The sequence below is a fragment of the Oratosquilla oratoria genome, chromosome 26 (assembly GCF_046742065.1).
Source record: "Oratosquilla oratoria isolate Oo_2021 chromosome 26, ASM4674206v1, whole genome shotgun sequence".
Taxonomy (NCBI): Eukaryota; Metazoa; Arthropoda; class Malacostraca; order Stomatopoda; family Squillidae; genus Oratosquilla; species Oratosquilla oratoria.
The window spans coordinates 46,270,314-46,295,906 of NC_134802.1; the positions used below are offsets into that span (position 1 = coordinate 46,270,314).

The 25,593-nt window shown below is 39.2% G+C and overlaps 1 protein-coding gene across 2 annotated transcripts; it reads left to right on the plus strand.

Moving 5' to 3' along the window:
* Positions 1 to 12,632: 12,632 nt before the first annotated feature.
* Positions 12,633 to 25,090, plus strand: LOC143039512 (uncharacterized). Of its 2 annotated transcripts, XM_076209661.1 has the most exons (6): positions 12,656 to 12,760; positions 19,282 to 19,779; positions 20,827 to 21,044; positions 22,792 to 22,968; positions 24,031 to 24,300; positions 24,427 to 25,090. In XM_076209661.1, the coding sequence occupies exons 3-6, from the start codon at positions 20,848 to 20,850 to the stop codon at positions 24,494 to 24,496; spliced, it is 714 nt and encodes a 237-aa protein (XP_076065776.1). In that variant the 5' UTR covers positions 12,656 to 12,760; positions 19,282 to 19,779; positions 20,827 to 20,847; the 3' UTR covers positions 24,497 to 25,090. The 2 variants fall into 2 exon arrangements, with proteins under 2 accessions (XP_076065775.1, XP_076065776.1); XM_076209660.1 differs by lacking the exon at positions 19,282 to 19,779 and having other exon boundaries at positions 12,633 to 12,760.
* The last annotated feature ends 503 nt before the right edge of the window (positions 25,091 to 25,593 follow it).

The following is a 25,593-nucleotide window of genomic DNA, read 5'->3' on the forward strand; positions in this document are numbered from 1 at the left end:
ATGTTTGTAATTACGATATAACCTCCAGTTTACATATCGGTAAATTGTATCAATCTAATTCCATTGTAAGGGGATTTGATACTTTATCATTCCATATGTCTCGTTTAACCGTCCCAGATGATGTAGCGTTTTTTGATGGAGTGCAATGGAATAAGATTTTTTTTTCTAAACCACCCACTTCCTTTTAGAAATGGTTTCGTAAACTATCCCAGTCGATTGCACCATCGTAATTTACCGAAGCACGTGTAAAAAAAGCGGATTTACTGAGAAATCCAAAGTTCAAAACGCGGAGCCTAGTATCACTCATCAGAAAATAAAGTCGTAACTTCTGTCTGTCTGTTTGTTTGTTCACAAACTACTCCTATGTTTTTGGAGATAGATCCCCATAACCATATATATTCTAATACCCTATCACTCCAGGTACTTGGATAACTATATTTCATTAAAAAAAAAAAGGTTAGGGTTAAGGGTTAAAGTTAGGTGGGGTATGGTTAGGTTAGGGATTATTCACGAACTCCTAGGTTTTTGCAGACCCTGAAACCTTATAACCCAAGGTACTTGAATAACTATATTTAATTTTTCTCTTTGTCTGTTTGTTTGTTCACGAACTCCTAGGGTTTTGGAGACAGACCCCCATAATCATATAATTCTAATACCCTATCACTCCAGGTACATGGATAACTATATCTCATTTCCATATATATATATATATACATATATATATATATATATATATATATATATTTTTTTTTTTCCCTCTCCCTAGGGTTAAGGGTAAAGGATAGGTGGGGTATGGTTAGGTTAGGGACTATTCACGAACTCCTCCTAGGGTTTTGCAGATAGACCCCTATAACCATATATATTCTGAAACCTTATAACCCAAGGTACTTGGATAACTATCTTTCATTTGTATCTACTGTAATAAAGTAGTAGCATCTGTCTGTCTGTTTGTTTGTTCACGAACTCCCCCAAAATCATATATATTCACCATAACCCAGGCTACTGGATAAGTATATTTTATTTCCAAAAGGCGTCTCCCTCCTCAAATTTATTTTTTTTCTTACTTTCTTAACATTTTATTTTTATTACCTTTTCCACTGAGTTATATTGATACGTGTAACTCTTCTCCACAAATTCTATCAAAATTAGAATGATCATCATTTGCCCGCAGCAACGCGCTGGTAATTTGGCTAGTAATGTCATAGTAGTCAAACATTGTATATAGCGCCTTAGAAATGATTATTGCGTACACACTCGCGGTTTCTGTTGAAAATTTTTGCAGAATTTAATTGAATCTGAAGAGGAGTTAGATAGTGGAGTTCGTTCATTATCCGTCCAGCGCGAGTGTGTACGCAATAATCATTTCTAAGGCGCTATATACAATGTTTGACTACTATGACATTACTAACCAAATTACCAGCGCGTTGCTGCGGGCAAATGATCATTCTAATTTTGCCTATTTCCTTCTTAAATCTAAATTTGTCCAGTTTAAATCCATTACTGCGAGTCCTGCCCTGTTGTTTTAATATGATGACCTTGTTTCATCACCCTTGTTAAAGCCTTTGATCCACTTGAACACCTCTATCAGATCACCCCGCACTCTGCGTCATTCCAGAGTGTAAGTTAAGGTGCCTAAGCCTCTCCTCGCAAGGCAAATTTCTGAGTCCATGTATCATTTTGGTCATTCTTCTCTGTACTGATTCTAGTAAATCGATGTCCATTCTATAGGACGGAGACCAAAACTGTACCGCATAGTCAAGGATGGGTCTAACGCTAGATAGTTTGATAATCACCTCTGCACTATTATTCGTTACCGTCCTAGAATTGAAACCTAATGCTCTGTTAGCTTAATTCCTGGCGCTAATGCACTATTTCCTGGTTTTAAGGTCCGGACTCACTAGAACTCCCAAGTCTCTCTTGCACTCAGTTTTCTCTAAAAACGTATTGTCTAAGCTGTATCTATTTTCGGGGTTATGTAGCCCTGCGTTTAACACGCTACACTTAGAGATATTGAGAGTCATTTGCCATTTCACCGACCATGTTAACAATTTGTTAAGATCATCCTGCAGAATCTGGGCGTTGTCTCCTGACCTAATTAGGCGTCCTATTTTAGTGTCATCCGCGAACTTACTAACATCACTAATTATCCCATCATCTAAGTCGCTTATGTACATAATGAACAACAAGGGACCCAAAGGCGAGCCCTGGGAAACCCCACTTGTAACACTGCCCCACCTGGATTTTACTCCATTCATGGTGACTCGCTGTTTTCTGTTACTGATCCTATGTAATCCATTCTAACACTTTTCCTCCTATGCCATGGGCTTTGATTTTATCTAGTGGTCCTGGTGTGGCACCTTGTCGAACGCTTTGCTAAAGTCAAGGTAAATCACATCGTAATTATCATTGTTATCTGACGCCTTATATACTTTAGTGTAAAAGGATAGAAGATTAGTCACACATGACTTACCCTTGGAAAAAACATGCTATGTGTCACGAATTAAATTATGTATCTCTATGTGTTCTCTGAGTCTAGTTACTATTATTGTGCGTGGAAATTCCCCAAGTTACTCTTCAGAATCATGAACTAGATCATAGGAGATGACAACAAGGTTTGGAAAGATTTTTGCTACCCTGTATGGGGTGGCTGAATAAAAAAGATAATTATTTGTTTAAAGTAAATTTATCAAAGCACTGACAGACGTGCGTACACTTTGAAGAGGAGAACAAGACTAACCCAGTGTTGCCACTCACAAAATGTAAAAATGCCAAGATGACCCTACGAAAAAATCCAAGAAAATCCAAGGATTATGTTTTATACTGATACTTGCGAAAAACAAGGTGACATGGCTCTTGAAATGGATTGTGGCTTATTTGAAATAGGAAATTTAGCTAGAAGAGGAAGTTCTACTCACCAAATACTTTACAGACAATGGTATTATTGCAGGAAGAAGGATACTGGCATAGGGTCCTCTAATTCCTCATCATCAGCTTCACTATGATATAAAGTTGCTGTGTTACTCTTCTTCCTGGACTCTTCCCTCTCTTTATATCTCATGTGACAGTGACCCAACTTTACATCTTTGATTAATGAAATAGATGGTTCCCACTTTTGGCAAGTCACTTCTTGTCTTGTAATGGCTTGCTTGGCCAATAGATGGTTTGCAACTGTATTTGTGTGTAGTCTGTTGCTTTACTTAGTTTTAACTTGGTTTATTTGGGAAAAAAAAAATTCAATACATGGCGTGGCAGAGCTAATAAGATTAAACTTTTCTTTATTATTCCCATCTTTCACTGAAAGTAAATCATTCCAGAAAACAGTTGCAGACTGACTGCCTTTAAGTGTGTCTCTTGCATATAGAAGATCTCGCTATTGCTCTTGCAGCAAATCTAGCTCATCCTCCTTTATCAATGTTGGAAAATGTACTGCAAGTTTTCCAAGAGATTTCAAGTCCCTCTTTGTAGAAAGAGCTTCAGCTGGTTCCACTACCTTTAACATAGCAATGAGGCTATTTTCTTCACAAGGAAATCTCTTTTTCATCTGCATGCACAATTCTATTAGAAATTGCTCGCAGTCATATCGAAAAAGCTCTTCCAGACTCTTGTGAAGTGTTTCATCACTGGGGTTGATTTCAGATAGTTCTCTAGATTCAATTACTACATCCTGTACAAATAGACCAAGGATGCTACATTACTTGTCAGAAATCATAGAGTAGAGGGTTCCAGGTTTGAAGTGCTGGGACTGAAATTCGACATTCATACTGTCAACTTTGGTCAAAATGTAGTTAAAAATACCAATATATGCTTAGTTCCACGAGTTGTCATTACCTTATAGATCTGACTTGCTCCATCAAGTTTATCTGTTCTTGATTCACTTTGAAAGAACAAACTCAGTGCACCCCATTGTTCTAAAACTCTAGATTCAATTACTACATCCTGTACAAATAGACCAAGGATGCTACATTACTTGTCAGAAATCATAGAGTAGAGGGTTCCAGGTTTGAAGTGCTGGGACTGAAATTCGACATTCATACTGTCAACTTTGGTCAAAATGTAGTTAAAAAATACCAATATATGCTTAGTTCCACGAGTTGTCATTACCTTATAGATCTGACTTGCTCCATCAAGTTTATCTGTTCTTGATTCACTTTGAAAGAACAAACTCAGTGCACCCCATTGTTCTAAAACTCTAGATTCAATTACTACATCCTGTACAAATAGACCAAGGATGCTACGATACTTGTCAGAAATCATAGAGTAGAGGGTTCCAGGTTTGAAGTGCTGGGACTGAAATTCGACATTCATACTGTCAACTTTGGTCAAAATGTAGTTAAAAAATACCAATATATGCTTAGTTCCACGAGTTGTCATTACCTTATAGATCTGACTTGCTCCATCAAGTTTATCTGTTCTTGATTCACTTTGAAAGAACAAACTCAGTGCACCCCATTGTTCTAAAACTCTAGATTCAATTACTACATCCTGTACAAATAGACCAAGGATGCTACATTACTTGTCAGAAATCATAGAGTAGAGGGTTCCAGGTTTAAAGTGCTGGGACTGAAATTCGACATTCATACTGTCAACTTTGGTCAAAATGTAGTTAAAAAATACCAATATATGCTTAGTTCCACGAGTTGTCATTACCTTATAGATCTGACTTGCTCCATCAAGTTTATCTGTTCTTGATTCACTTTGAAAGAACAAACTCAGTGCACCCCATTGTTCTAAAACTCTAGACTCAATTACTACATCCTGTGCAAATAGACCAGAGATGCTACGATACTTATCAGAAATCATAGAGTAGAGGGTTCCAAGTTTGAAGTGCTGGGACTGAAATTCGACATTCATACTGTCAACTTTGGTCAAAATGTAGTTAAAAAATACCAATATATGCTTAGTTCCACGAATTGTCATTACCTTATAGATCTGACTTGCTCCATCAACTTTATCTGTTCTTGATTCACTTTGAAAGAACAAACTCAGTGCACCCCATTGTTCTAAAACTCTAGACACCATCATGCCTCTTGACAGCCATCTCGTTTGTGATAATTTTAGCATCCTATGCTTTGGAGCGTGAAGTACTTCTTGAATAAGTCAAAACTCATGATTTCGTTTGCTGCTTTGTGAACAATAGCAACATACATCTTTCATAAAAGACTCTAACCAAGAAGGTAACTTACTGCTTGCATGGCTGGCACACAATGGAAATGAATGGCATATGCATCCAAAGACAAAAACAGAGGGAAATTCTTTCTTTAGAAAGGCCTGGAAACCATTATTTGCCCCCAGCATGATCGAACAGTTGTCAGAGACAAATCCAATTATATTCTCCATTGAAATTCCTTAGAGCTGAAATCCTCTTTAACTGCACTATGTAATCCTTTTGCAGAACCATCGTCGACTTCCACAGTATCCAAAAGTGCATCTGTTACATTTGATCTCTTATCATAAACCCTTACAACCAAAGCCAAAGTCTGGGAAAATGACACATCAGTACTGTCATCTATAAGTGAAAACTTATTTTCTTTACATATGTCAACAATTTTCTGGCATTCCATGCTATACCAGCTTGTATTATATATGAAGCCTTTGTTTTCTTTAAGGCAATTTCATTGCCAGAGAAAGCTTTCCTGAGAACATCCACGGAATGATCTGCCTGGCGGAATGGCATGTTGTGCTCTGCAATAAATACTGAAATGAGTAGTTCAGCTTTTGCAACTTTATCTTGATGACCTAGTCCAGGTTATTTTTTCTAATGCTACTCAATACTTACAGTTTTCTTTTTGGCATTGAAATTTTTTACATGCTTCATGGAAACTTTGTGTGCCATCAGAGACGACTTATTGCAATTCTTGAGTTTGCTGCTACATACAGTACACAAGACAATATATTTGTCAGCAGGATCTGGAGGTACCCAATTTTTCAGTTCATCATCCTCCATCCATTCCTTTCTAAATGCCTGCTGATACCACGTCACTTTCGCTTTTCTCTTTGGTGGGGTAACATCACCACTATACCCGGGTTCTTCAGAGTCACTCATAATGATTTCTAATTAAATCATGTAGGGTTGAATAACTATCCACAGGTCTCACATACCACACACGCACGACTAATTAGCTAGAGAGGACTAGCGGACTGGGAGAGAAACGTCTCAAACGTATTGAACGTGTTATAGACACGTCAACTCATAGAAGACAACTTAGTTGGCAAGTCGTGATTTCCAGCCTTAACTTTTCAACAATCTCATGAATTAAAATTTAAAACTTAATTTGTCCTTTGTTATTAACATAGTGTACCTCATACTTTATAAGTGACAAAGAGAATATTCTATTATTAAACTAATATTTTAAGCAATTTTCTACAATTTGGCGAAAAAATCCAAGATTTGTTCATTTTTTACAGTTTATTTCCAAGATTCCAAGATGATGGCAAAAATGCCAAGATATTGGGAAAAAAGCCAAGGAGTGGCCACACTGTAACCCACGGCCCCACGCCAATCTTGCATTTGGCGGGAAAAACAGGCACGAATCGCATTGCGATTACAAAAATGCTAACAAAATATACAATAATAGATAAATGTATTAATAAATAAACAAAACTGGAAATATGTACATAAAAACACAGGAAATGTCACCATTACAACCCCGGCAATAAATGAGAAAATTACGACTTTTCATGTAGCCTTCTTATATCCAAAAAAGATATAACTTGCATGAATGTATGTAGCTGAAATTTCACAAGGGAAATTCCAGCTAAATTAATTTTGAGATATAAAAAAGATTAGAAAGACATGTATTGTGCCATAAAGGGTTCAAATTGGATTATTATATGATGTAACCAGTATGAATACATAATCAATAAGCTAAATAGAAAAAAAATCCCCCTCTTCTGTAATATGCTTTGTTGAATACCCTGAAGGCATAGAGGGAGGGGCTTTATACTTAATAAGGGAACCTTCTGCATAAAAAATGTATTTATATATATTAAGATACTACATATTACAAGGAAGGGTCCCAAAACATCAGAAATAGGATGGGGCAGATTGACATGTGTTGGAAGTTTAGTCTTGAAGATGTGTAATTCTAAATTATTGACAGTGTTTGTTTTGTAAATACATTCTTTAACCCTTTTTACACTTGGCAACTACATTATGGACAATAATTGTTTAGATTTTCTCACAGATATACAATGAATTCAACATTTAACAATGGCGTGTGAATAACAATGCTTGACTACTCAAACGTCACACTTTTGAAGATTCCTGAAATTATTTACGACGTGCAGACAATTTTTTTTTTCAGATTTGAATTATGACGTTTTTGTTGGTTAAATTAAAGTTTGATAATGAAAATATTTCGTTGGAATGGTCGGCAATGCTGTTTTGTTTACGGTGGAGTTTTGAAAGATTGTCTCACGTCACCTGTTGTGCACTCTGACCTTTTTGTCTAAAAGTTCTAGTTTTACTGAGTTTTGAACTCCGATATATCTTTTCATGATGTTTATTTTTCTAAGTTAGTTAACCAGAACGAAGCTATTAATTTTTTTCATAATTTTTGGTGGCTTTCAGATGAGCACAACAGCCTGACATCAAAATGCAAAGCATAATTAATTATAATGTCGACTTAAGTTTTATTGTGGCTGCGACAGATCAAGTTAAAGGATTCGTCACGAGGGCAAAGGGACTTCCGTTGCAGAGAAGGGGAGGGGTGGGAGAAATTCTTTACATCATTGTAAAATACAACTTCCACTTATCACGTACAGTAAGCATCAGCGTTGAATTTCGTATCCATGAAGATTTTTTTTTTGTAGGGGTGACGTAATGGAATCTGATCTGACGTAATCAATGGCGCCACTGTTGATTTTTGTAGGGATGACGTTGTGGAAGCTGGTGAGGCAGTGGAGGGAACAAGGAGGAGGGGTGTATACGGAGTGTACACAAAAAGTCAAATGGCACCAGCCGGTCCGACCAGTACATTACAACCAAAGGAAAAAAAAATAAAAACATATATATCCTTTAACCTTTGGCAATAGCAGCGTGGCGCCTGGTGGAAAGGTTCTTTTGACATTTGCGGGTATCCTCTGCACCTTTATATCTAATCCTATTGGATTTAACTGCTTGGCTTACGCCGGCGGCTTGCGCGATGTTATGTAAACGCCTCCTTGGCCTTTCCGTCTCCCGCTATCCTTCGCTCTTCTCGCGTCGATGCAAGGCGACCTTGTTACGTTCGCGTGTTCATCTTCAACAGAAAAATATAAATAAATGAATAGCTGAATAGATGAATAAGTAAATGAACAAAAACAGAGACGGATGATCTGGTAAATGAACACTTACACAGATAAATAGATGATTAAAACATATAAATGACGGAATAAATGAATTCATATATAAACAAATAAATAGATGAATAAATATAAAAAAAAATACAGTTTGGCAAGGTTGAACTCGTTGACACAAAACAGAGCTGTCATTAGGTTGTGTTTAGTCACCACAAGACAGCAACACATGACACGAGGAAAACTTGTCTCCACTTCTAGGTACAACAGTGGCGACTCATCTCTTCGAGTCGTAAACTTACGACCTCGTAAACTTTCGACCTCGCAAACTTACGACCTCGTAAATTTACGGCACGTAAACTTACGAACTCGTAAACTTACCGACATAAAGAGACTGTTACGACTTCGCGAAAGAGTCAGAGACTAGAGTACTCAGAAGTGAATTCCACGCTATTTCAGTAGTTTGAGGCGGGGGGGGGGGGTTGGACACAGAAAATCGTTAAATGTGCGCAAGTGATTTTCTCTTAAGCATATTTGATTAAAAGTTACGGCAATATTAGATTGCAGAATTTCTTGTCCGTGTTTGTTTCTATCTATTTATCTCTCTCTCTCTATCTATCTATCTATCTATCTATCTCTCTCTATCTATCTATCTATCTATCTATCTATCTCTCTCTATCTATCTATCTATCTATCTATCTATCTATCTCACTTTCTCACTCTCGCTCGCTTGCTCGCTCTCTCTTTGACCGAGAACATATATTTTTCCATCTAAAGGAATTCTCAACCTGGGGTTCGCTAAACGGTTTTCAGGAGTAAAAAATGATGACTAGCGAAAGATTACTTAAATATTTAAATCTGCAAAGAGAGAACATTGTACATTCTTTATGTTAATGTTTAACTGATGAATAAAGTCATTACAAATTAAACCATCTGATATACATTGCGGTACCATTGTATATTTAATTAGTCTTAATATATTACCAATCTATATTCTGTGACACAATAATGGGGGAATGAGTTGATGGTCCGAATGTCCGATGACTTTCGTGGAGCGTAACAGGAAAACGGTTAATAAACTCTGATTTAAAGGAAGTTGTCTTAAAATGTCTCCATACTTTATGATTAATTTAGTAAGATATCTTGGCACGCCGCACAGTAATTTTGATAATCCAGGACGTATTTTCACGCATCTTTGATATCTAGGAATGTATACACTCCAACTGTTGAATTAGTAGGGTAACTTTGGAGGTTTCTGATTGGTTGCTAGATGACCATGCTGCTTTCTCATTGGCTGGATGTCCTGTGACATCATCAGTCCCTCCTAGTCCGTCGAGCGACAAGGAACTTCTAATTATCTATTACTAGGAAGCGTTTGTAGGTCCTGTACTTTAAGTTTTGAGTTGCTGCCAATGCGTCTGTATTTTTCGCAATAACATGTGTGATTCACCATGGTCTTGGATCACGTGTGCGTGTGTGTGATTCACCATTGTCTTGGATCACATGCTGAACTCGTGATCGACAGCTATTTCCCTCCCGGAAGAGAGATCAGAGCTCATATGTGTGTGTGTGAATGTATGTGTGTATGTATGTATGCGTGCGTGCATGCGTGTGTGTCTGTGTGTGTGTGTGTGTGTGTGTGTGTGTGTTTCCAGGACTAGTAGATTAGGAAAACGGACGTGGCAACATTGTGGCCATGCCGATATGCACTGAATAATGGGTTAGACAGTCCCCATGTACTTACATAAGACTTTATTGTTTTTCTTTTTTTTCAATATTATTGTTTATCTAGAATCTAGAGCTACGAAATGTCGTTTTAGAAAACGATATTTTGACACGCCGCAGAGTATTTTCTATACATTTCTATAAAACAATAATGATGATAGATATTCATTCAGCTGAATAAAATACCCTGGTGACAAATGAAATAAAAGATAGATTAAAATTAGATAATAAGATAAAATGAGATAAAGTAAACATAAAATAAAATAGAATAAAACGAACATTAAGCACTTCTTGGAGTGTATACTTGTAACGTGATGAATACAGAGAGGAATAGCTTTAAAAGTATTTGAGATGAAACGTTTAAGAAATATGGTTGGGAGTTACGAGGATCGATAGCGGGAGAAATGAGGTGGTGAGGCGGAGGACTTGGGTAGAGTGCAGTGGCGTGCAGAGGGTGAGGGTAGAGGGGGGGGAGGGCGAAGGGGCAATGGCTCCGGACGACCAAATATGGGTGGGGGGGGGGGGCATCCAACCATAGCGGGAAATAAAATAATTATTTTAAAATTTCAGTTGTGGTAAATAAGAAAATTAAGGTTATTTTATGTTTCATTTGTATTTACATCTTCCTTTCTCATTATATTTCTCAGTATTTGGCCTTATACTTGAATGTTTTGGGAATACAATCAAGGAGTTATTAAGATGGTTTCGACACATGGAAAGAATGATTGAATAAAGGCTTAAATTAAAAGTTGAAAAAGTGAAAGGCGGAGGTGGATAAACTGAACGTGGTGAGAAAGATCGAGAATGAGTTATACGGATGATTACAGTTGATTGCAGTTGATTACAGTTGAAGTTTACTGGAAGAGGCCTTATGTGGCATGTGACTCCGTGATGTGCATGCAAGAGAAGTGTCTGTCGAGCAAATAAGCGAAAATACAAATGATAAGCGTGAATGGAGTGTGCTTGCAAAAAGATAAAATAAAATAACCACGGCCATGCGGTATGTTTTTGTCTGTTTCGTAAATTTTTGAAGTGAATGACGGGGAAGGGGGGGGGGGTCAGAAGGAAACGGTAGTGGGAACCAGGGATGATCCACGAGGTGCTAATATGGGAAGGGCAAATAGGATGCTAGGTGTGGAGTGGGTATATGTCCCTCTCAGCACACATTTTTTTTGTTATGTATGTATTCAAATTACAATTTAAATAAAATAAAGATGTTAACAAACGCAAAAAAAAAATCTCGGATATAATTTTGCCTCGGTGTCTGTAATCGAATTTTAAAACTTGAACTACATTTAATAACATCGACGAAAAGTTTATTACCAATATTCTTTTTAAATTCGAGCTACCGCTAGAAGATTCTATTAATTTCGGTGGCATAGAAGAGTGAGAGTAATGCAGGTGCAGTATAAATGTAAAGTACAAGGGTAAACGAACTGAGTCGTCGATAGAACGGAGTGGAGGGGACGGGAGGAAGGATGAGGGTCATCATGGTGGGCGGATACGCGCCAACTGGATGTGGAGGGAGTGGGAGAGAAGGAGGAGGTTAAGATTATCATTACAGTCCAGACAATTTTTTTTAGCCATTCTATGATCTTGCTATATAGTTTATCGTCCGTTCGCGATTATTCAGTGTATCGATCTATATGTTATTTACTTGGTCATATGTGATGTATTCCATACAAAAAGATGTCAAACAGCAAAAAGAAGTATCTCAATGTTGCAAATCATAAACTTTAGGCAGTCGCTGTACGTACTCAAGCACTTCATGACTACTGCTGTAGTCCCTATGAAAATGGACCTTCATGCCCCCTCACCCAAAGCCGGATATAAGTAATTCATTTCTCTTCGTAAATGAATCACTGATTTATGCGGACTACACGGGGAACTGATTGAAATCTTAGAAGAATCCGCCATGGAAAACTTTAAATGTAAAATTATTTAGAAATACTGTGCGGTAATGACCATGCCTTTATGTGTATGTGTGTGTGTGTGTATGAGCGAACATATATATGTACGTACACACACACACACGCACGAACAACTAAAGTTAACGCCGTGTTACGAAAACTTGGGTTAAAATGGATTTTCTTCAAATGAATTTAGAATTTGAGATTTATTTAATGTTAGTTATCAAATACCTGATGTGTATACATTTTTTCATTGAAATAGTTAATAGTTATAAAATGTATGGGGAATATAGATTTTATAAAGTAATATATTAATGTTATTCAGATATATGCTAAAGGTAAGTTTGATTTACCGAACATTACATATTTGAAATATTTTAGCTCCCTAGAAAAAAAATTTGCTTATGCACGTGAAAATATATATTTGGAATATATGATAATTAGATTATATATTTGGAATATATGATAATTAGATTGTTGTATTTTTGTTGATTTTCATTAATGAAAAAACATTAATTGTAGTTTACATTTTTAGATGGGGCTGTGTTGATGACGTCACCTAATGTTGCACCATGTGTTTCACAAAGAATAACAGTATTTATATTAAAACAGATTGTATTTAACACAGTTCATCTATAGGTAGTGTTTCTAATCAAAAGGTAATACAGTTAACCAGTTATTTCATACTTTACTCAAAATATTACAAGATCTAGCGGTTTTACGCTATTCCGTACATTAACCCAAGCGCCGCCCCCTGCAGCAACATCCCGCATTCACCAGCCGTTTGGCTAAGCATTGTCACTTTTCTGGGGAGGGAGAGAACTATTTTTACGCAAGGTGCACGGGAGGTAAGCATGATAAAATACAAGTAGTAATTTGATTAATTTAATTGACGCAAGTGTTTTCCCAAGGTGGTTGTTATATTTGATATAGAATCGTAGGTTTCAAACCGGTGAAAATGGTGCCCGCCGTGCGTTGTAGAAGGAGCGGCCATGTACATGCCGCCATGTTGAAACACGCAAACCCAAAATTAACAAGCCGATAAAGTTGTACGTCAGGATGTATAATTGGAAAAATATCACATTGTGTTTATATTTATGCAGTGAAGTTTTAGTGATTCGAATTGTATGTGCAGATGTGGGATGCACCATCATTAGCAATATGCCTTCATCCTCAAACAACGCCTCGGGTGAGCATGACATGGCAGCCGCTTGTGTGAACAACGCTGTAAGAATAATGGCGAATGCTATGAAGTGGAAAAAAAAGTTATGCAAAATTATTGTGGTTCCGAGGACTTTGTGGAGATAAATTGATTCCATTGTGTATTCGACCAAATGTAGTGGATCGTTGTTTTAATACGTATTAATTTAATGGTTCGAAAAAGGGTTGTCGGTGTGGAATCTTGCCTTCATGTCCCTCTCATCTTCCAACGACTTGTTGGATTTTCCTTGCTATTACTGCAAAAGTTGTCATTCCTAGTATGATATACTTGCATTTGGATGGCTTAACCTATATTCTCTATAATAACCTCATTGTATAAGTGGTCTTAACTCCATTTATCGGTCGGAATTACTCTACTTTTTCTCATTGAATTTTTCGGAAATGAAATTGGCAATGGTTTGGTAATTTGAATTGGGAGTTAGGGGATTGCTTTCATGAATTTTCCACCACCAGAGATTTCCGCAAATGTGAAGAATCCTTCTGTATTTTATAAACAGTTGTGTTGCAGCCTCTGCTAGAACTATTGTATTACTTTAGGAGGTTTGACTGCCTATGTGCAGTTGCAAATCTCCCTTGCAGTTTGCGCATCATTGCACATGGAAGTGGGGCTCATTTGGTGTTGTTCCTGTAGGTTTGTAGGCCAGCAAGAATTGGTTTCCAGTGGTTCTGAAGTTCCTCCATATTTTTCAAATGGCACATACACAAGCCTTAGTTTTACCCCCAACTAGGCTATTCCAGTCTTAGTAAGTTTAAAAGTTTTAAATTGCAACTTTGATATGATTTGAATTTCAAGGCTGATCATTTGAAACTGTTGATTCAGAACCACAAGTTAGTTATGTAATAGGTTGTGTACATGTTTAGTTTGGATTGTGATTTTTGCAAGACCTAATTGAGTAAAGTTGGTCCATGGAAGTATCTAGTTTAGTCTTGTCCAGCAATTATTTGCTCCTATACATTTCCTTTGCTAGACAACTGTGAATTACCACCAGTGTATTTGATTTTTTGTGAAGTATTGTTCCTGTGGGGTCAGGTTTTGTTAAATTGAGATATTGGACAATGTTAAAATGTAGGTATGTTAGAACTTAGATATTTGGGTTTGTGTGGTTCTGGAGTTAAATGATGGGCACCCATTACTAGTTGACCAAAACATTGTTAAATGATTATTTCATTTAAAATTAAATTTCAAAAGAACCTGGTTATCAGTGGTCTTTTTAACACATTACTAGTAGCAGTGCGGATTTGGTACCGCAACCCTTGTATGCCAGACACTTAAATAAATATTGGCAATCTCATCTATATTAGAAATTTGAAACTGCAAAATATTTTTTTTAATCATTGCTGCAGTGTAAACATAGTTCATCTGCTATATGGATTGTAGTGCAGCATATGCTATGCCAATATGCATGTTCAAGTAGCTTTTAGCAGTTCCAAACTACTACAGTGTAATATGCTGCTAACAAGAGGAAAATGTGTATTATGGGTTTAGAGGGATCAGTTGGGAGTAGTCTTGAGTTTTAAAGGATTGTTAAGGAGATGATGTAGTATCAATACACTTGACATTTCCTTAGGATTTATTTGAACAAAATACATAGTAGTTTGAAAATGATAAAAAGCAGTACAAGAAATAATGCCCATTTCAAAGGTCAGATCACCATTCTCCCTTCCTTTGATGAATTGTTGCTCTATGAAAGGAAGATGTTTGGCATTTCCACGTAGATGTGCGCAGTTGTTCAGGGCTAGTATGCATAGGAGTGGAAGGTTCATCCCTACATTGGAGACTAGCTGGAGCACCAGATATCTGGACTGGAAGTGAATAAACAGTCATATTTCTTATACTTAGATCACCGACAGTATTGGAGGAATTCATCTCTGATGAATCTGCAGGAGGCTCTAGTCTAGAAGAAACTTCACCGAACCTGTTTCTGTAGAACCAACGTTGAGATCCCTCTGCCTCTACAATGATGCATTACCAGTCTGAGCTAAGTCATGCACTGATACTGTTGATTTGTGTCCACCAGCAAACCTTACACGAGCGTATTGTGAATTTGCTTCTAACAACTTAATCTCATCGAGCAGTTTGTATTTACTAGTGGGAACGTGACTATAAAACAGGTCCAGGAACAGATAACAAAGTTGGTAGTGAATAGCCACCGGGAGGTAGACACTGGTATGAGAAGAACCTCTTGTGAGGTGTAGTTTGGTGGCTGTGAAGAGCAGGTATCCAGTTGAATGAAGAGCGTCTGGCATCAGTTTCCCATTGACATTCTTGAAGATTCTTGGATGCCAGAGCAAGGGTTATGTGCCTCCACAGTATAGCATTTTACCTCTCGCACCGTCCATTTCCTCAAGGATTATAAGGTGTTCATCTAGTGGCAATAGCTAGATTGTGCAAGAATTCGTGTAGATCCCTGGCCATAAATGAGGATCTAGGATCAGAATGTAGGTAGGAAGGCAAACAAAATATTGCAAAACTGATTATACTGTGGGTTATAGTACCAGTAGTCATGTTATGACAGGCGCATGCTAAGGGATAATGAGAATATTCGGGGGTAGAGGTCCCTTGGAAGTCTAGACAGATGTTCAAAAGGCTGCGTGGCCTTGATGTTGGGAGTATGGCGAGGTTTGTAGAGCAGAGGTTTCAATTGGGGCACATTGTGGGCATTCAGAACACACCCTCCTTGCATCACCCATGGAAAAGGAAGATTTCTCATTGACAAAATGAGCAAGTCTTATTGCACCAGGATGGCAAAGTCGAGTGTGGAGCTTGGATAGTTCTTGTTGTTGACAGTAGCTCCAGTGATCATGTGAGTGTTTACAGGAACGTACATGTCAGTTGTAGCATCCCAACTCTATCCTCCATCGTAGATATTTATAGTTCGTGAATTTTCCAAGTCTATGCTTATGGAACCAAAAGGGGATACTGTTTGTAACTAAGATGAAATGTTGTCCTGTCAAGTAGCGAGACCACCTTTTTACAGATTCCACAGTTGCACAAGCATACTTTTCTACTGCAGTGTGTATGCATTCAGTAGTAATTGAGAGTGGAAGAGGAACTTGCAACTGGACAGCCCACCTGATTCAGGGTAGTAGCAATGGCTGTATTGGATGCATCAGTTGGGTGCACAACAGCCTTCCCAATCTCTGAGATCATTGGTGGCTTTCAGGACCTCTGGACCCAGAGGAAAAGTTGGTGGGGTAATAAGAGGTCTGATCTTTTCAGAATCGGGAAACCTACTGTGAATAGGAAAACCAATAACATTGGGAAGAGCAGTCTTTAGGGATGGTAATTCCTTTAATGGACATAAATGTTCAGTATTTGGTTTGAGAGAGCTGTGGGTTGTGTAGCCAAGAAAAGCTATAGATTTTGTAGACATGATAGAATGTCTCCTTGAAGGTAAGGTCATGGAGCTGGGCAGTTTCTTGAAATTTCAAGTTCTCGTGTTCCAGTTGTGTCTTCCCTGCCATGACAGTATTGTCCATGTAAGCACAAGTTCCATGTAGATAGTGTTGCTTGTCGGTAGTCCTCTGGCAGTGAGCAACACCATTCGTAACTGAATGGTACTGTGGAACTTGTATAGCTTGCCATTTGCTTCAGAAATGGTATATGGTTTTTCCTCTTCCTGTGGTGATGAGAACTTTTCAGGTCCAAAGTTTAATTATTTGAAAGCTGAAAAATGCAAAAGCTCCCTTGCAATTTTCTATATTTCCAGTATTAGATTTGCAAACATCACAGTATGGACAATTCCATTGGCCCTTGTGTCAGACCAACTAAGGGATGCATGTCCAGCAAACCACCAAAATAAATACCACATCTCCCCCCCATGGACCACCTCATCACTAGCACGACCAAATGAACACGAGACTAGAAGCATTCTATCAAAATCATGTAGACCGCCACCACAACCTGTCTTTACAATATATTCTTGCCTTGATCACAAAACAAGCTTTTAAAAACTGACCAAAATCCATACTCCATCAACCCTCCCTAGAAATAAGGTGTGGAGCTTATGCCAAGAGGCACATAGCACAACCATAGGACCTTTATCCTATGCACCTGGAATGTTGGGGCAGGTAAGTCACAGCCGAGAAGTTGCGAGGCGTGCAGGATTTAAACATCAAATTGAAAGAGATACTCTCTATTATGCCACCAAAGTATTTTCAAGAAAGAAACATATTTGCATCACAAAGTTTCCAGCATTAAAAAGGACCAACACAGCCTAGGTCTAGCCACAGAAACTGTTCCAGATGCAACAACCACATGAAATGTCAAATTTCTCATCCAGCACTTGGCAAGAACTTGTATATATACGTGTATATGTTGGGCTGCAATTGTAGTAAAGACACGAGTCCACAAGTAATAATGGCAGTGATGTAGCCTTCATTTGACCATATAGTACCCGAAATGTTAATTCATCACAATGCATGGGTTGCTGTGAATTAGTTGGGTATGGAAGTGTGTAGAACTTTTTACCAAGGTTGGATCAGATGTATTAATACTATCAAGTTTTCAGGTGTTTTGCCCACAAGTGCTAGTAAATAGTTAAGTTAATTTGTAGTTTTGTTTGGTGAGGCTCATTGGTTGTGTCAGCCTGTACATGTACTCAATTTTCAGTGCTTGCTAAACATAATTTAGGTGACTTGGAAGAGATATGCATTGGCATTAGTGTTCAGGGTATAGGGTTGGATTGTAGTGTATTTAAAATATTAGAGTAAAAAAAAAATTAATTTAAAACCTATCCAGACATTGGATAGGACTTGAATATGTGTAGTTGTAGAGAATTGTTGGATTTTGAACTGGGAGACCAAGGTCATTATGGTGGGTGTCGACCAGCTTGAAGTTGTAGCTGATTTTTGCCACTGCTGTAAACTTGCACATTTGAATGAATTGCATGACAATGTTAATGTGGTTAAGGTCCCTTTGCCATCGAGTATTACTTGCAAGTGTATGACAGGTACACGTGGTCCTGCAAGACAGACAGCAGCAAAGATTGGTTGTATTGGGGCCATGATATAAACTTAAACTGCATGTTGAACTTCACATTAGAAAAACTGGCAACCTCTAATCTCCCTACCACTGAGCCTGTGAGATGGAAACCATCCCACACTAATGCAACTGACGACTGTCCAAGGTTTCAAATGAGAGATCTGGGAGGTTCTGAGAACTGTTGTCAGCCGTTGAGGGGCTGCAGGTATTGTTGAGATGCATTTGATTTGAAAAAATGCAAATTTTCACAAAGGCGTGCTGGATGGCTGGAGACGTCAGTCACCTGACGCTTCATGTACTTGATGTAACGAGAATTTGATTCAAACCAGATTTAATTAAAAATCCATAATGTTCCATTTTCAGTAATTAGATGAATTGACTAGCAGATTTTGTGGGCCTATCTAAAGTGTTAGAACCAGTAGTTGGAATTTTACAATCTAGTCAGCGTGCCATAAAATTTTTTGCCATTCCTGAAGGTGTATGTGGGAAGGCAAGGCTTGTGCACATTGCCAATATATTATGTTCAGGTTGAGAAGCTGGTGTAATGAAAGGAAGAACATTTTCTTACCCTAGAGATGGAGCAAAAGTTGCTGCTTTTAATGGTGCTTTACAATGGTGATAGACCTTTGTCATCATGCACAACCATTGGTTTGACTATATATGATGCACCTTGCTGTGGCATGAGGCAAAAGTTAGCAGTTTTGAATCCCAGAACTGTTGTATCAGGCATTTTCATTGTAGTTCAGCCGCTTTAATGAGAAGAATGCTATCTTGTGCCATCTTGTATAATTCATCATGGAATGTGGTGTTCTGCCAGTACCAGTTTAAATAAATTTCAGGTTGAATTGTTTGGAATATATTGAGGCACTTTGTGGCATTTGATATTCTTCAGAGGTGGTACTTGGGTCACAGGACTTGTTTTTCACTTGTGATGATAATGCCTCTACCCAAAACATGATAGGTTTTCTTACCCTTCAAGTAGGAGTTTAATGCTTTTATTCTGTACCATAGTTGTCTTGAACCTAGGAAGTCTAGTAATGGAACATGGGATGCTTGTATTTTCTGTAGGTTTCCCTTGATTGAGGCTCGGCTGACTTCCACCCACAGCAGCAGTTGACATGTGCTGCTTTTAATTAGGTCTGACATGACCACTTTTTCTTCCAGGGTCTTCAGAGCGTTTTCTTCACTGCAGCGCCAAGGGCATGGGCATTATGGATAGGAGGGATGGTTTAACACCAAACTTCTGGGTGGCAGAGTATACCTTTCATGTGGAGGGCTTTGGGTGATTGTATATACCAGAAATGTTTTCCACTGCATCATAAATGCCAATGCCAGATTTTTGTTGCATGGCAAGGCTTTGAGGTAGCTAGTGGCTCTGATGGTCATCAACCTGTGCATGTCATAATCTTGGGCCAGCATATTTAGCTCTGTTCAATAGGGGAAGGAATGGTAGCATATTGGTGCTAAAATGTTGTGCAAAGGTTTAGTAGTGTGGGAAAGAATACATTGGCAATTGGCTTCCTCGGCTACTGGGTCTACTATATGTACAGCTACCTGAGACCACGTGATTTGGCTTGTCTAAATCTGAGAGTTACTCATCCGTTTCTCCATGCTTCACAACATCTAGTGACTGCTGGAAACATACATTACAGAAAAGGATGGGTAAGTAGTTTGATATTCTGTTGATATTTGTGGTCAGATTGGCAAGATGATTAAATGGTTCAGTAGTAAAGGAGAAATCCCAGAGCTTGGCATGGTGGGTATGGGTTGTGGCACACACCATAGGTCGAAGAGCAATGAAGGTGGGTTGGTGGGAGCTGGTGGATTAGAGGGATAGCGGTGGGGCATTGTGGTAAACTGAAACAACGTGGATAACACTTAAATGGTTCAGATTAAGTTGTACATTTACATTGTGGTAAGAATGCTTTATAGTAATTTATTGCTTCGTTGTATCAACTGATGGTGCAGTCACGCTTTGCTCCAGTTATATAGAAGACATGGCCGTGGCCACAATTTTGGCCCACAGGTCTGAAGGGATCTTGTGTAGTTGAGTGGGCCATTGTAGGAATGTAGCATGGTGTATGATTATAGTGTTGCCATAAAGTCTGTTGTGCAGGTGAAGAAATACAAGGCGAGTTGTGTTTAATACCTTGTAACTTGAATATTGTATGGTTAGAATACATTGGAGTCCGCATATGAAATATAAAGTGACATTACTGTGGTCCACTTCAGCTGGTGTGAAATACTTTTGTGAACAAATGGTTAAAGTACTTGACACAGATCCCAAAGTAATGACCTGTAAGTCTTGTTCAATTCCACCTTGGTTGGAGGTCATGAAATAGGTGTGTATGCCAAGCCTGTGGTGATGCAAGATCCAGTTTTTTTGTAACTATTTATTGTAGTATTAGATCATATTGCATATCAAAGTGCATTGTGGCACTGGCGAAAAAGTTGCCTGCGTAGCATGTGCAGCTGTATTAATGTACTTAGATATAAAGAATGGGTCTTTTACTTGATAAAATGCAGGGAGTACGATGCCTGAGGGAGGGGGTTAAACAAAGGCTAGTGTTGGACTATCCTAATTCCATTTGGGTTGTTTCACTTCTGGGTAGGAGTACCCTATTCAGAAAGTGATATTTGTTTCATTAGTAGGTTAATTAGGGTTTTTGCACTCTCCCTGTAAGTGTTATTTTCTCGTTCTTCCCATAGGTATACCTTCCGTGACAAATTATGCCAGGCGCCCTGGATTGCAAAGTATACGTTGGAGACCTCGGTTCGGGGGCCTCAAAGCAAGAACTCGAAGAACATTTCACTTATTATGGACCCCTGCGCAATGTGTGGGTGGCTCGCAACCCCCCTGGCTTTGCCTTTGTAGAGTTTCAAGATGGAAGAGATGCTGAGGATGCAGTTAGAGGATTGGATGGAAGGTAAGTACTTTTGTACAGTGTTTATCAGATTTGCATTGTTTGTCCTTTTTCTGTTTCTTTGCCTTACTCTTGCTCTCTTGTGTAGCTTCATTTTCCCATTTAATGGCCCATTCATTCACCCCCCCCCCAACAGTTGCTATCACTAGCTCTCATATGAGTAGGTGAAATTGACACTAATGGGTTGTTGAATTAGTTTTGAGTGAAAGAGCAATGATAACACCAGCTTTGGCTGTTGTAATGCTGTATAAGTTTATTGGTGTGGTTAGGTAATGAGCATCCCTTATCAGTTTGGGTATTAGATACAAGGAGTGGTAATTCGGTTTTGCATGATCTGAACATTATATCTAATCTGACACTCCTCCCCCCTTTGTACATGAAGTTTGTGATAATCTGGATTTGAGAGTATTGTGATTGTTGCTGCTGTGGTCCTCAGACAAATTTGAGGTCACATGTTAATGACTGGCTTTCCACTGCCTAACAGTGAAGCACAATCCTTCACACATCACAAATGAGATTTGCATAATTAATTGTGGTGGTCTGATTGTGAAGGGGACTGATATATTTTGTGCCACCATAAGTTATTGGAGGTCATGAAATAGGTGCATGAGGTGGAATGGGCAGGGGATGGGGGGTGAGGTAGTATGTGAGAGTAAAATTTGACACATCCCGAAGGGATTTCTCCCAGTCTTCTCCTTTTATGCAAAGGGGGGTCGCCGATTTAATGAAGCGGCCTTGCTGTGGATGTGCTGTGTCTTGCGACACTGCTTCTGACCCAGGGCAGTGGACAAGGTGCAGGGATGACCTGTCATCCAGGAGGTGCTAAGATAAGAGGGAGGGTGGAGGGGTGTGGAGTGTATTCAGGGATGGAATGGGTGGGAATGATTTTATGCCTTTTCCTTTTTGGTTACCTCCCTTGTAAGGGGAAAAAAGCCTTGGTATATGTATGTTTTCTATTTTTCTGCATGAGGGGACGGAGAGGCAGGGTTGCTGATTAAGTGAAGTGGCCTTGATGAGGAAGTCCTGTGTCTTGCTACATCGCTTCTAATGCAGGGGACTAGTCTGGATACGGGGATGACCCGTCATCCATGAGGAACTAATATCAGAGAGAGGAAAGGGATGGAATGGGTGGGAATGATTTTATGCCTTTTTCTTTTTGGCTACCTCCCTTGTAAGGGGGGAAAAAAACCTTGGTATATGTATGTATAAGTTATAGGGGTCGAGGCAACATTAAAGTATAGCATGTAGTGGGAGTCACAAGTGTGCCACAAAGTTCGGTAGACAGGAAGGTATAGTGTGCAGGCATGTTAATGCAATGAAGATAGCGAGTGAAAGTAGGGTAGAGTATTTAAGGATGTTAATATAGAGGTATGGGGGCTTTGTAGCAGTGCCTGTAGAAGTTGAATCATACCCATGAGCATTGGAGTAATTGTTGGTGTGGTTTTAAAAAATATGGAGTGAAGTATAAATTGGATCTTTTAGGGGCAGTGAAAGGTCCTGTTTAGAAATTGTGTAGGCAATCCTAATCTACACTAGTTGCTGATTTGACAGATGCAACATGTGTTGAATGGTAGTACATTTTTGTAAACATTCCAAGACTAGCAATTTTCTGTACAATTTAGAACTTATCAAAGAAACCAAATAGATATTTCACAATGCTAAAAAACAAACAAACCAAAGGTACTCATGAAGGGCATCAGGTTTCCATGTTATGTATGATCTAACAATAGATTATTTTGTCTGACTACAGGACTATTTGTGGACGGAGAGTAAGGGTTGAGCTGTCCACAGGGAAAACTCGCAACCGATACAGGGGTCCACCTCCTCGGAGAGGCAGACCCTTCCATCCAGAAGATCGATGTTACGAGTGTGGAGAGCGAGGTCACTATGCCAGAGATTGCTACAGATATTCCCGTCGCATGTCTAGGTAGGTATTTTGTATGAGGTGTAGGGTGTCTTAATATGCACGATTATTGCTCATTAATATGGGGCCTTCTTTGGTACAGTAATGTACCATCATAGAACCTTTCCGGATCAACCTGGTATTTGTCACTATCAGCATATTTGTGTTGGGGCTACCCATTGTACATCATCATGTTTTCTCATCTGCCCTCTCTCTTCACCTTGCCCTGGCCTTGATCTGTTTTTGTCTTGCCATATATGGGGTTGCAGATGATTGACAGACCACTCATATTTTGTAGGCAAAACGGCTGAGACCCCCATTCCCAATCCCCGAGTAGTCTGAAAGATCGGCGCTCTCAAACGCTTGTGAGGGACGCAGTTCGTCTTGAATTTCTCCTGGCCACATCTTGAAACACTTGGCCTATATATTAAAAAGCTTACTGCCAGTCAGTCAACGTAGACCTCTCTCACGCTTCTACTCGTTCAGCGCAGTTACATGATCGCTCAGCGCAGTTATTACACCGCAGTTTCATGACATCGAACGTCAGACCTTCAGACACCTATCTTCTGAGATTCATGACACTTGACAGAGGCACAGTAAGCTTACTGGTCTAGAATGTTATTGCTCTTTGTCAGCAGTGTAGGCAGTCATCAGCTGTTAAGGGCTCTTTGCCCTCTCATTGCCATGTTGGATGTTTTGTCATTTTCAGCCAGAGGCAGTTGGAGTAAGTAAGGGGAGTACTGGATAGGGAACGTTCGTGTGCAAAACTGGCTGCTATGACCGCTTCAGAGATTTGGCACTCTTTGTGGGGCGGTTCCGCAGTCAATTGTGGGCTGTATTTATTTATATATTTTTTTCCTCTTCTTCTTCCACGTGCCATCCAAATTACATACCTATAGGTGGTCATGCTTTTATCTCATTAGTGGTACTTTAAGAAGTTGCGTACCTATGACTTGGTGTATATATAGTTGGTTAGTGAGGGGGGGCGTGCCATAGCTTCATTAAATGAGGAACTTAAGGTACCACACCAGGTTTGCACACATTGACAAGTGATGAAGCCTAGGTCTGACCTATCCACACTTGCAGGTATTCAAGGTCTCGCTCAAGAAGCAGAAGTCGTTCTCCACGGAGGCGCAGGTCCTACACCAGGTCCCGTTCACGGTCTCGTTCAAGGGATCGTTCTCGCTCTAGAGACAGGTCCGGAACTCGCTCAAGATCTCGTGACAGGTCGCGTGACCGTTCAAGATCCCGGGATAGGTCACGGTCCAGAGACGTTAGCCGTTCCAGGGATCGGTCAAGGTCCAGGTCCAGGTCACGATCTAGAGACAGGTCACACTCCCGCACCAGGGACAGAGGGTAAGTTGTTTTGGTATTTGAAGTATTGACATTCAATATAATGACCTAAATGAAATAATATTGACAATATTTGTACTTCTCCCCTTATGATGTATGTATAGTTAAAGTAACTATCGCTCCCCACAGGTCTAGAAGCAGATCCCGCTCACCTCCTCAGAATGGCAGCCCTGCTGTCGATGATGGGCATGATGAGTAGTAGTTTATGCTGTGGGTTCAGGGTTCAGCATAAGTTGGTGGAAGTGGATCTGCCTTGAATCCAATCATAGGAGTTTTTGTGTTGGGTTTTACCCTTCCCTACACACACACACATTAGGCTTAAGGACATAGTGTTGTATCTGTCAACTTGTTCCACATTCCAGGCCCAGTTTTACATATTCTTGGTAATAATGTAAATGTGTAGTTTGGTTACAAAAAAAAAATGGGGTCTGTGTGACCTTTTACTTTTTAACTAAGGCCAACGAGAATTAGTAGAGGCTGGTTTGGGCTTTGGATTATGTGGTTGAATACTGCATTCCCCTGTACACATTGTATACTAAGTGTGCAAATTGCAAACTATGAAGGAGGACATTGAACTTTGGATATAGTTTTCTTTTGTCACTTGTATATTGATAAATTTTTCAGATTGAGCCTTGGTAATGGATTTTAAGATATCCCAGCAGCCTTGTACTATGGTTGCATGTATGATTGATGTAATGAAAATTATATTCACTTCATTGGGAGGAACGTAAGGTGTTGGCCATTTTGGAGAAAGACATTTTTCAAAATAAAATCTTTGATGTGTGGTATTAAATGTTTTATTGCTGTAACCTAACCTGTTTCTGATGGCATGATCTGAAACGTGTTGGTCACATACACTTCAATCTTGGTTTGAATCCTGCACTTTGATTCCTAGTAGTGGTTGTTATCAGCCCCAACAGTCAATGCATGTAGGGCAGAGGTGTTGGCTTTGGCCACAACTACATGCTGCCTGGCATAGGCCTGCATTGTTTCTGTAATTTGTAGCAATAGCTCTATTCCTTTTTCATATCTTTTTCTATCTGTATACATATACAGGCATAAGGACCATTCCCACCCATTCCATCCCTAATACACTCCACTCCCCTCAACCCTCTACCCTCCTTCATATCTTGGCACCTCCAGGATGACTGGTCATCCCTACATATTGTCCACTGTCCTGAATCAGAAGCAGTGTTGCAAGACACAGTAAGGCCATTGCATTAATTGGCGACCCCTCCCCCTGTCCCACCCATGCAGAAAAGAAGACTGGGAGAAATCCCTTCGGGCTGTGTTAAA

Excerpts from the sequence above, each read along its gene's own strand:
- LOC143039512 (XM_076209660.1), top strand. The coding sequence starts at position 20,848 with ATGCCAGGCGCCCTGGATTGCAAAGTATACGTTGGAGACCTCGGTTCG. Across the intron at positions 21,045-22,791 it reads GTTAGAGGATTGGATGGAAG|GACTATTTGTGGACGGAGAG; the intron begins GTAAGTACTTTT and ends GTCTGACTACAG. Across the intron at positions 22,969-24,030 it reads TATTCCCGTCGCATGTCTAG|GTATTCAAGGTCTCGCTCAA; the intron begins GTAGGTATTTTG and ends CCACACTTGCAG.